Consider the following 12,531-nt stretch of genomic DNA (forward strand, 5'->3'; position numbering starts at 1 on the left):
GGGGACAATTGGACTGGTTTCATATCCTTCTCTGTTCAATTTGTTATCATAAACCTCACTAGATAAGAGAATCAACATGCAGAGTCTTACTACAGCGCAGCAGCGCTTAACACTAACCTGAAATATGTATACATTACTGCTATTCACCATCATTATGTCATTTTAGTTGGGAAGTTGTGCACAGTAGAGAGGGAAGCACACCATGGATGCCTAATTGCCTCTGATTAAATTTGTGCCTTATCAAATCTGTGGGAAACCAGCAGCTGAGCAAATCTAACCCTAATGAGGTTGTGTCTCATATTGTTTCTCATTGTTTCCCTGTTACTAGGAGACGGCTATGCATCGGGTCGTCATGACTACCCCCTGCCCTGAGCTCAACTGTCCAGAGTCCGAGCAAGTCAACCTCACCGACAGGTGCTGCAAAGTCTGCAGAGGTATGGGAAAATACACACTCCTGCCTATAAAGGCATTTCACTGTACATTAAAACGTGAAACTCTATATCAGTGATTTCCAACCAGAGGTACTAGGACCCCTGGGGGTAGTTGGCTTAATAAAACTCATGAGACTATAGGAAATATTCAGTTGGTGGTACAGTAACCGAATAAGGTTGGGAACCACTGCTCTACAAAACAGATGACAAACCTAAAAAGAATCAGCAAATCATTACAGGAATCATTGCAACAACAAAAAAAACACCTGGACTCAGTCTGAGAGGAGTGCCCTGTGTGTAACCTCTGACCTCTGTGCCCTAGGTCATGATTTCTGTGCGGAGGGTCACGACTGTGTGGAGCACTCTGACTGTATTAACTTGGAGGCTGGGGCCCGCTGCAGCTGCAAGGATGGCTTCCGCCCGCTCAGAGATGACAACGCATACTGCGAAGGTACACAAAGGATTCTAGTAGAATAACACTAGAATTGATAAAACACCTTCGATTGAACTGTTTATCTCCAAGAGTGGCAGAATCTCTTTTCATTTTGTGAACTTAGGTCGAACTGCAAGGGCTTTGTGACAGCATCATTTTGGGGTTGCAAAAATTGAAAGAAGAAAGTCTTCCAACACATTGAGAGATGACATACTGTTGTAGTCATAGGTACGGATTGTGCGTTCACATGCTATTCGGAACTAGGACACTCTGAAATGTCCGACTTGCTAAGTGATTGTAGTTTATATACAGTATGTGCCGCGTTCTACCAGTTAGCAAGTCGGAAAGTGTCCGATCCAGGGACTTACTTTCACCGACAGTCAAATCACTGTATGCTTTTGTCTGCTTTCGGTCAGTCTCTACTGTGTATTGACATGAACATACAGAACGCTCCCTAGCTGTGTTTGTCTCACTGCCAAGAACGCATGATGAGCAGAGACCCTCATAAGTAGTGCTATTCATCATGAATGCGGGAATATTCATTGCTGATTGCATGTCACACTGATGTTTCAGGCCATGGTGTTAACTCTAGTAAAACAAACGGGGCCAATTGCAGCCATCGACGGCTACTATATTATTCCCAGCTGATCTCTCGTTAAACCATCAATACGCGCTAAATTCACCCGCACAGCTGATCTCTCGTTAAACCATCAATACGCGCTAAATTCACCCGCACAGCTGATCTCTCGTTAAACCATCAATACGCGCTAAATTCACCCGCACAGCTGATCTCTCGTTAAACCATCAATACGCGCTAAATTTACCCGCACAGCTGATCTCTCGTTAAACCATCAATACGCGCTAAATTCACCCGCACAGCTGATCTCTCGTTAAACCATCAATACGCGCTAAATTCACCCGCACAGCTGATCTTATTTGCAACCATTATTGGTTGCCACATTATCGCTCCCTGAAAGATGATGTCGGCGTTAACTTAGTCCTGCGTGCTACCAAAGTCTTTCGAGATATTTTCACCCTCTTGTGGGTGTTATCATCAAAAACAACTTGGGACCTACTTTTTGAGAAGACTAAGGGTGGTTGATCTATTTGACAATCATCCTGTACAAATGAATTAAAGTATTTCCTCATTAGCTGTGGCAATGTACCGACACATTGTATGAATGGAAAACTAATGCTGGTGTAGCTCATGTTATTTTATTTGTTTTCAATTCATGTAATCCATTAAATGCAACTGTCTTATCAAGATAAAATATCCCAGGACTATTTGAAATGTGTAACTAAATCAAGTCGATTGAGTTTTATAATCTGTATTTTTTTAATCAAATGAAAAATGCAGGCTAATAGTTATTTCAAATGAATATATATTATATTATTTAGCCATTAAAGGTGAAACGTTTGAATGAATAAGACCTATTACGTCTATATTCTTATACTCAAATGCGATTTTGTTTACATTCTTACTTACGGTTTCCGGTGCTCCTGATAGGTCGATATTTCACTGGGGGCGGGAGTAAAGAGCAGACGCAGCTGTCTGGTATCATAATCATTTGACACGGAAACAACGAGAGATCAAATGATTTGCGGGGGTTTTTGGTTGCAAGCAAGTCTGCTTTAACACACTAGTGCATGTAATCTCCCTGTTATTAGCGTTTGAAGAAATCCAGCTGTAATGCGTAGCACATCGCTACGTTCCGCCTGTTGGTTGCCATACACCCAATGCGTTTGATCTTTTCATGATTGTTTTCTTATATAACAGATGCTGATATGTTTTATACTCTATGGCGATTTGGCCCTCCACTTTTGAAGATTGGAAAATGTGTCAATACTTCAAGGACATTTAATCACATGGACTGCCTACTAAAATACATGCAAATAAACATTATATAAACAAACTGTGAATATAGATGTCTTCGCCGGTCCTTCCCTTCCTCAGTGGAAATTCTCACATACGTCTTTGCTTCTTACTCTACGGAATCTTCCTGGGATGATCAGAGAAGTGACTTCTCCATCTGCGGTGCTGTAAAATCTACAATGTTCACCCAACTCATAGTAATACATGTGGGGTTCCGGGAGCTAAATCTATGGATGACGTTGATGACAAGCGCAAATAAGCCATCAAATCTCGACTCCATATCCCTTTCATCCTCGTTGCTTCACTCCGTGCCTGTATGCATACATGCCCTACTTTTACCAAGCTGATGAATTCCCTCCAACTTCTCTCTTCTGTCACCTTCACCAGCATCAGTGCGATGTCTTTGGTTACATGTTCATTGGCTCTAATAACCAGGAGGGGAAAGGCATGTGGTAAGAAGATAACAGCCATTCCTGACCTCCTCTCAGTCTGTTTTAACATGCTAAATATGATCAGTTGGTCAGGTAATTATAATGTCTCAGGGAATTTGCATAATTGAAGATGCTATCAGCCCCCTGTCTCCAATTAATGGAGTATAAAGGTCTCTGGGCTACAGGTTAAGCTCTTGCCGCATGGCACCACCTCCACCTCAACTCACCACCTCCACCTAAACTCACCACCTCCACCTAAACTCACCACCTCCACCTCAACTCACCACCTAAACTCACCACCTCCACCTCAACTCACCACCTCCACCTAAACTCACCACCTCCACCTCAACTCACCACCTCCACCTCAACTCACCACCTCCACCTCAACTCACCACCTCCACCTCAACTCACCACCTAAACTCACCACCTCCACCTCAACTCACCACTTAAACTCACCACCTCAACTCACCATCTAAACTCACCACCTCCACTTCAACTCACCATCTAAACTCACCACCTTCACCTCAACTCACCACCTAAACTCACCACCTCCACCTCAACTCACCACCTAAACTCACCACCTCCACCTCAACTCACCACCTCCACCTCAACTCACCACCTAAACTCACCACCTCCACCTCAACTCACCACCTAAACTCACCACCTCAACTCACCACCTAAACTCACCACTTCCACCTCAACGCACCACCTAAACTCACCACCTCAACTCACCACCTAAACTCACCACCTCCACCTCAACTCACCACCTCAACTCACCACCTAAACTCACCACCTCCACCTCAACTCACCACCTAAACTCACCACCTCCACCTCCCTCCGCTGCGTACTGGCTGCACCACTTCTCAAGCCAGCAGAGACTGGTGCTTCTGCCCACTCTAAGTTGGAGGGAAGAAGTTTGGTAAATACTTGTAAATCTAGGAGGAAGACATGTCCAAGTTCCTGTACACCCAGGGTAAACGTGAAGGTCGAAGTTGTGGGCCTATTTCAATATAGGTTTTGGCTCTATTTCACTTACATGTAGTTGCATCCAGTATCCCCTTAGAGAAGATGCTGAAACACCCAACAGCAGTATTGTGACATGTTTGGAAATGAATAAGATCTGTAGTTGTTTCAATGCCAGCCATTCCATTCAACACAGTGGTGGTTAGAACCAGACTCATCTCGAGAGCGACCCAGGTCCCTGTATGAAATTGGATGGGGGTGTGAAGAGGGTTACTTCTGAAACTGCGGAGGGACAAAATTGACTCAATTTTCTGATGTTCTCACAAAAGCAATTGATTTTTTTGAGGGGCTTCTGGAAATCATTTACACTATGAGTATTGTGCCCTGCAAAAATAATCGGAACCGCCAACATAGTTGTTTTGAGGATCACACAAGTGTCTGAGAGAATGTTGGTGTTCCTATAATAGTCAGGACAAAGGTAGCTACACCATTTTGCTGTTGAGGGTTGGTATGCGTCAGTATACAGATGGAATAGCTGTTTGTCAGCCTCAGTATCAGACCACAGAACACATGAGATGGATTCCAATAGACAGGCTCATGTGCTACACACAATATACATAATGTACACAATATACATAATGTACACAATATACATAATGTACACAATATACATAATGTAAATAAAGTACGCCGTGTACACATACAATTCCCTTCAGCCATCTGGTTGGCCTCAGATCGGTGTGGTATCTCAGGAAAATACATACACTGGCTCTTTAAAACAGTCCTAGGTCACTGATGTGCTGAACATAGCCTATGAGATCACTCCTGTGTAAATGTTTCATAGAAGCAGTGGTAGCAGAGCCTCAGGGGGAGACTCTCCTCTCCCAGCCTCTCTCTGCTCATAGAGTGCTGTTCTCTCAGACAGAAAAGCACAGGGCCCCATCCCCTTAGAAGGCAGTCATGTAGAAGGCGTATTTTCCAACACAGATCCATGTGATGGGTAGTGTATTAAACATCTCTATTAGAGTGAAAGCCAAGCTGCTGTGGCCAAGTGACAGACTGTGATTGGCTCTAGATTGAGTCATCTGTAAAGCGCCCAAGGTTGAAGCTAATATTAGTACTCTAGTACCACAGGAGAAAAGGGACGGAGCAGCTCGCATTGTTTTCTTATACTCAAATAATTGTTTTCATATTATTTTCTGCCGTATCTGAAAATGAGTATAGTGTCTCTTTTCTTCAAAGACCTCCTTTATTCAGATGATTCACTCACACAGGCTTATTTACACCATTTTGTCCCGAGATCAAAAGGACATCGTTCTAAATGCTTCTCCGTTTTGACTATTGCTATTTGCACATTGGTGGCATTCAAATGCAAACCAAATCACATTGGTTCAACTGGTGTATGTTTTGCATGCATATCATTGCTTTGGTGGAGTGGCATGGAGTAGTAGAGTCGGGCGCTTGCAGGGGTTGCACACATGGGCACATTTTTAGGCTGGGGTCTGGGGGAAAAAGTGGCCTTTTTATAAACGAATTCCATGCAATTCTGAGTCATTTTACTTGACTAGAGACTTCGGCAGAATCTTTTTTAATATCGCACAAATGATCGAAATGACAGGCTACTTTGACACCGACAAACTGAGCTCCCGAGGTCAATTAAAACGGCCTTGTCTTGAATCCATCAATAGTGTAGGCCAGGTGTGTGGAGACACATATATTATACAATATGAGGAGGAAATTATAGTCCTACAAAAGCTTTGTCGTTTCACTGACTCACCCAATGATCTGCAGCTCCCTCACCGTTGATGGCCGATGCGCTCATGCCAAAAAATTGCGAAAGGCTTGTTCACTGATAGATTTGCTGTGTGCTCTCGACTATACGCTATGCTTTGTGATTGGGCCACACACAATCCACAGCTAGGCAATTTTTTTTTGTTAAGCTATTGATCCTCTGTGGTTAAATTATAGGCCTAGTACTATTCTGAATGATTTCATTTATTTCTGAACAGACAATAGTACTGTAATTCTATAACTTCGGCAAATACATTTCAACTCATCTGGGGAGCTGCAGCACCTCCAGCATCCTTCCAGCAGCTCTGATTCTATAAGGAAATAAATGATGAAGCGCAACACTGGAGAGATGAGAGTTGCAGGCTCATGTCTATCAGAGCAGAGAGAGATCATAGACAGTGAATCTCATTCTAGTTCTGTGAGATACAGGCGCGCTTCTCTCTCACCACAGCAACGGCCACACGTTGGTCTCTAGGCTACAATGTTGCGGAAACCATAAACCTGGGCTGGCCCAACCCGAATCAATACTTAGAATATCAGGCGTGGCTGAAAAGCTAGGTTTTCACATTAGACAGGAGAATTACAGAGGAGGCAACTCGAATGAACTCTGATTGCTTTAGTTATAATGTTAACATTGCAAACAGGGACAATTAATTTTCATGCCATGAGAGCTACCGGAGACAAAACAGGCCAAAACTGAGAAGTGACGGATTAAATTAAGCACTGGTTGTATCCCATCCAGTGATAACTAGGTAGCCTGTGGCATGTTGCTGTTTGTTGTAATGTCACAAGATGGAGGGGGGCTAATTGGCATTTACCAAAGGGCATCCTACTAGGCACAGGCGCCAATTAAACGTCTTTTCAAAGTTGATTCAACGTCATTTCATTGAAACGTGGAAACAACATTGATTCAACCAGTGTATACCCAGTGGGATGGCTCATCCCACATCACAATCACTGCTGGGATGAGCCTGAGGTCTGACACACACACACACACACACACACACACACACACACACACACACACACACACAAACTCCACTATCCCGAACCCGCTGTGTGCCAGCAACACCAAACACTCTCTGTGTGTGAGCGTGCAAACACCACAAGAGCTGACAAAAACCCTGCCGTGCTGAAAACCAGGCCAGTGTGGAAATAGCAACAGTACACGACAACAACAGCGCTCCTATCCCTCAAAAATCACCAGGCAGAGACACTGTTTGTCAGCATTACCTAGCGCTACTAGCACCTTATTCATTGGTTAGACCTCTGCCCCTTCTCTGGGACGCAGAGAGAAGGATGACAGATGATGGTGGGGATTCATTGATTCATGCAAAGAGGCAAATCTCCTCAAGATTAATGCGTGTCAGGAAGGAGAGTAAGCCCACTCACTCCGTCAGCCAAATGTCACCATCATTTTCTAACATCCCACTGGTCACAGATAGTTTTGATTTACATTTGGTTGAGTTGTCAACGAATGTGAATCCAACAAAAACAATGACTATGTATTTAGGTTAAAGTGTGGGTGACAAAAATACTAAATTCTCTTACGTTGCTGACGTTTTGCAAGTCCAATCCATTTCCCACATTGATTCACCGTCATCACATAGAATTTCTGTTGTTGAAATGACGTGGAAACAATGTTCATTCAACCAGTTTTTGCCTAGGGGGATGTTTGATAGCCTAAGCAAGGAGTTTATTCCATAAAACACATTAGCATTAATCTAGCTTGTTGTGGCACACACACACACACACACACACACACACACACACACACACACACACACACACACACACACACACACACACACACACACACACACACACACACACACACACACACACACACACACACACACACACACACTGCATTCCTCATTGTCTGGTGATTTTGTTCATACCAGTCCATTATTCTAAACTCAGGTACTGTACTGGGCTAATTCCTCTCACTTCATTTGCCCTGTGATTTATCACTTGTGGTTATTGCCCTGCTAAAAAGACAATGCCTCTGCTTTTTAAGAGGAGACGGATCTGTTGTTGCATCCTAATGTGCTTCTTTTCAATCCATTGTGTTAATTGTCTCGCTTCCCAAAACAGTTTGAGGCTTTTCCATGTTTGTTTTGGTCTTTTTAAAAGATCACTCATTGAGGAAATAATTACCTGGTGTTTGGAAGAGATGAAGAGATGTTGAGCACCACATTTTCTTGTCTCTTGCCCATTAAAACACAAGCAGCAAAGCATATCATCTCCCTACCAATGTTTAGGTAATTGTTCTGAAGAGATAGTAATGGCCTCCTAGATGTTTTACTGAGAGGCCCGTTTGGGTAGAGTGAATAAAACATGTAGTTTGGAAATAATCGGAGGCTCTGGGGATTTTAACAATAAAGAAACAAGCGGATTAAAAAATTGTTCACTCCTTTATCAATTACAGCAGCAGACTTTGCTAAATAAAGAAATTGGAGTTACATTGACTCTCCCTCCTACTGTTGAGGCAATAGTATCACAATAAGTGGGGTACTGCCTAGACATATTGAGCACCTCTTTTGTTATCATAATACATAGAATCGTTAGGAACATAATACATACAGTAAGCACGTAGTGAATTGTCTGAAAGACAGAAATGTCTACTTAAAATCTCTCCAAACAGAGAAGCCTGTCTTTATACTCTGTTCACAGTCGAGGGCTAGCTAACTGTGCTGTGGTGAATTTCATTGAGTTGCTTTACTGCTCAGTCTGTTGAGACACACAGCCGTTGTCTTTCCTCTGACTACTAGCCCTGCCGTGGTGGGGGACTCTGGGAACTGTGTGAGAATATCAGCAAACAATCTGGCAGCCCATTTCAGTAGCAGTAGCAGAGATTTTACATCAACTGTTTGGGTAAATGAGCCCAGGCAGCAGCGAGAGGCTGTTGGCAGCATGGGGTGGGTGGTCTGGGAGTCTTTGTCGGCCCTCCAACAGGGACGCCACTGTTATCTCCTGACTCACAGACTTCCACACAGCAGTATGGTTCACAGATAGGAGGCCGCTCCACATTAGGAATCCACAGGGGCGTTTTATGGCTCTGGAATGACCAGGATGTGCAACAACTGGAATATGATTTCTATCTGAATTGATATGACTGAGTCTACACATTATGTTTTAATGTAATGACAAATAAACTACTCCGGCTATTGAGTTGAAATGATACTGATTACAATTATGTTTCGTATTCTTATCTTTTCTTATTTTTTTTATTGTTGTTGCATTGTCGCGAAGGAACCTGCCAGTAAGCATTTGCTTGAACAGTGTATGACATATGTATCCTGTACATACGAGTATATAAGACTGTCGTCTTAAACAAATGAACCTCTGACTCATCTACGTATGACTGTGATGGATTCAGCCTTTGTAGAGAGGGGGGGGGGGGGGGTTGAGATAAACGAAAGTCATTCTCTGCCCATCCATCCAGCGTGCCAATGACTTGATCCAGATCGTTCCATTGAGAGATAAAAGCCGCCGGTGACTCTGCCATTCTTTTAGGGTGGCACATCGCATGTCGCTGTAGTGACAGGCCAATCAAGGAAATGGACTGGACTAATGGAGATGGAGATTGTTCATGCTCCCTTGCTGGCCGCTTGGCCACTACGCAGGCACGTTCCAACATATTGTTTCATCGAGCGTTATGCGTGTCACGGGGGGGAAGACGGATGACGTCCTACAGTTAATAGGCTCTAAATCAAAGCCGCCGCATAGACAGCCAATCGCAAGCCCGAACAAGTGTCACCTAGGGCCCCCGCTCAAGGTTACCGCCCGCTATAGCTGCCCGCTGTGGAGAAACAGTCCGTACCTCTCTCTCTCCCCCCCCCCCCTCATCTCACTCTCCATCCCCCTCTCACAGCCAGTAACATGGTTCATTTAGTGAAGGCCAACTCATTTAGTGGGCGACGTGTTCAATAATTGGTGGGATTCATTGTGTTTTATCTGGTATTCAGTGGATGGTTGAATAGAAGGAATGATCAAGAGCTGGGGGCAAAGCAGAGTGTCAAGTAGAGTGGATTTGAATACAGCACAGCCAGAGATGGTGTATGCTGTGGTGGTTGGAAGAGGCAACCAAGGACATGTAAGCGGGTGAATGAGATGCATATACAATGCATTTTCATATCAAATGATGATGTTTTCAAATATGGTTGACAAGGAAGCAGAGAGTGAGTAGCCTAAGGTGCACATGTGTTTAACTACAGAGTGAATAAATTACTTCAGGTCAAGGACCTCTATCTCAACTCCAAAACAGTTGGGTTTTCACAGTTGGTCTATTTACATTTGGCGTATTGCAATCTACAGCACCACTGCCATATTAATACAGTTGAGCTCTGTTTGCATTTCACTACGTTGCATCACCATGTGAACGTCTGTTTAGTCCCGTCAGTTTCATGGAGATACAGCGTCTCGTGTAAGATGCTTTCAACTTGGCTGTTTCTTCGTGGACCACGAAGAGTTGCTGTTACTAAAGGTTAGCAGCTAATGGGATTATGAATAAATGAATAAAATATTGAATCTACTGCCTTGTGGAGTGTCATGATGCATAAGTAAAAGATATATAGAGTTTTGGGAGGTTGGACCAAATGGGAATTGACTACCTGACTACCCCATTAAACACAGTACGTAGACCACAGTAAGAGTAAAGGATTTTCTTCTTTGAGTACATGGAACATCTACAGTAGAACCATAGCTGCCTCCAGTGTTTCCCTCTCCTCCCCCTTATTTCCCCCAGGGTCTCCACTGATAAAGATAAACTATCCATGGGCTCTCCCTGTCTCCCTCTATGAGGCGTTAAGGCTGAACTGGGGTCTGAACTAGGTCTTTAGTGTAGCCCCAGTTAGAGGAGCCTAGTGTTGACCATGCGTGACCTGCTCACCCCGTTCTCCCTCTCTCCTCACTGTAGATATCGACGAGTGTGCGGAGGGGAAACACTACTGCAGGGAGAACACCGTGTGTGTCAACACCCCCGGATCCTTCATGTGCATCTGTCACAGGGGATACATCAGGATCGATGACTACTCCTGCACAGGTGAGTTCTTTCTTCTGGCAGACTGTCTTATAGCTGCTACCAGAAACCCATACTGTACTTGTTTCATGTTTATGGCTTCACACTAAACTATTGAAAGCGGCATTGGGAGGGAGTGTGTGTGACTGTGTGTGTGTGTGTGTGTGTGTGTTTGTGTTTGTGTGTGTGTGTGTGTGTGTGTGTGTGTGTGTGTGTGTGTGTGTGTGTGTGTGTGTGTGTGTGTGTGTGTGTGTGTGTGTGTGTGTGTGTGTGTGTGTGTGTTTGCGTGTGTGTGTGTGCGCGGGTGTGTTTGCGTGTGACTCATGATTGTGAGGCTTTTTATAACACCTGCAGAACAAATCATGTGAGAAACACTTTAAACACTGCATAGCCACGGACATAGCGTCCGTGGCTATGCAGTGTTTAAAGTGTTTCTCACATGATATGTTCTATCAGTGACGGAACCTGTTGCCTCAGTAGGCTACAGTAATTATGCATAGCTCATTAATTTAATGCTCATGTATAGAAATTAATGTCAGGGTTTGAGTCGCTCCTATTGGATTTGGTCCGATTACCGCAGGCCACATGAGAGTCATATGCACACAAATCAAAAAGGAATGTTTGTAATTCTGTCCACTTTGCTGCTTTATAGTGTGGTAGAATTAGTTGGCATTAGCCCGGGCCGGTGCATCTTAGATGAATACTGGTATGAATTAGTATTGATTTTGGGAAGCTATTGGCTGCATTTGCTCTGTGCTGATTACAAAGCAGATTGCTGAATACATTGCGTAATGTAATAACTGAATGGTTGAGAAACGCCGCAATTACACCATTCAATTCCAATGGTAGATTGAGCGAGAACTCAGCATTAATGTGCATCTGACCATGATTATACTGACAAAATCTACAATTATCTTTGTGTTCATTCCGCCTATTTTGTCGGCTTTTCTCTTCTGTTATGTCGTATATAGAGTTGATAACAATGTCATGATTCGCTGTTAAAAACGCTCCAAGTGTGGTTCATTTGTGCGGTTTACTTTTGTCCTCTGAAAGTTCTAGAAGGAGTTAAACGTGCATGGCCTTTTGCTGTGTTAGGCCAGATTTACTAAGTTTGCACACAGTGTTTTTCTATTGTTGTGACTTAGATGAAGATCAGATCAAATTTGATGACCAATTTATGCATAAATTCGGGTAATTCCAAAGGGTTCACTTACTTTTTCTTGCCACTGTAGGTACAGTATGGGGTGTGGTCGTCATGATTTCTGGGAGTTGCTTACAGTGTGAGTTACGAGGCTAAGTAGATCCCTGTGTGTGCCATCTCTGAAGAGGAGGCCGCACAACACATTCCTTCTCCATCTGTAATTAAAAAAAGCAATTTGCACTAATGCACACTAACTCAGCAAGGAGGAGAGGAGGCAGAGAGAGAAGAGAAGGAAGGAGGCAGAATGCGAGGAGCTGCCTGCCTGGGTTGAGACATGCCAGAGAGAAGGGCTGGTCCTAAATGGCACCGTATTCCCTTTATAATGTGCTACTTTTTACTAGAGTACCGTAGTACCAATGGTGCCATTTGGGATGCAGAGAGAGAG

General features: G+C 43.7%; 1 protein-coding gene across 1 annotated transcript in view; it reads left to right on the forward strand.

Moving 5' to 3' along the window:
- LOC139381677 (protein kinase C-binding protein NELL2a-like) overlaps positions 1 to 12,531 on the forward strand; it is a 96,896-nt gene that overhangs the window by 26,730 nt on the left and 57,635 nt on the right. Inside the window, exons 11-13 of the mRNA XM_071125371.1 lie at positions 329 to 434; positions 754 to 882; positions 10,844 to 10,969. Of these exons, the coding sequence (XP_070981472.1) occupies positions 329 to 434; positions 754 to 882; positions 10,844 to 10,969 (361 nt within the window). The remainder of the gene's footprint in view (positions 1 to 328; positions 435 to 753; positions 883 to 10,843; positions 10,970 to 12,531) is intronic.

Source organism: Oncorhynchus clarkii, chromosome 2 (assembly GCF_045791955.1).
Source record: "Oncorhynchus clarkii lewisi isolate Uvic-CL-2024 chromosome 2, UVic_Ocla_1.0, whole genome shotgun sequence".
Taxonomy (NCBI): domain Eukaryota; kingdom Metazoa; phylum Chordata; class Actinopteri; order Salmoniformes; family Salmonidae; genus Oncorhynchus; species Oncorhynchus clarkii.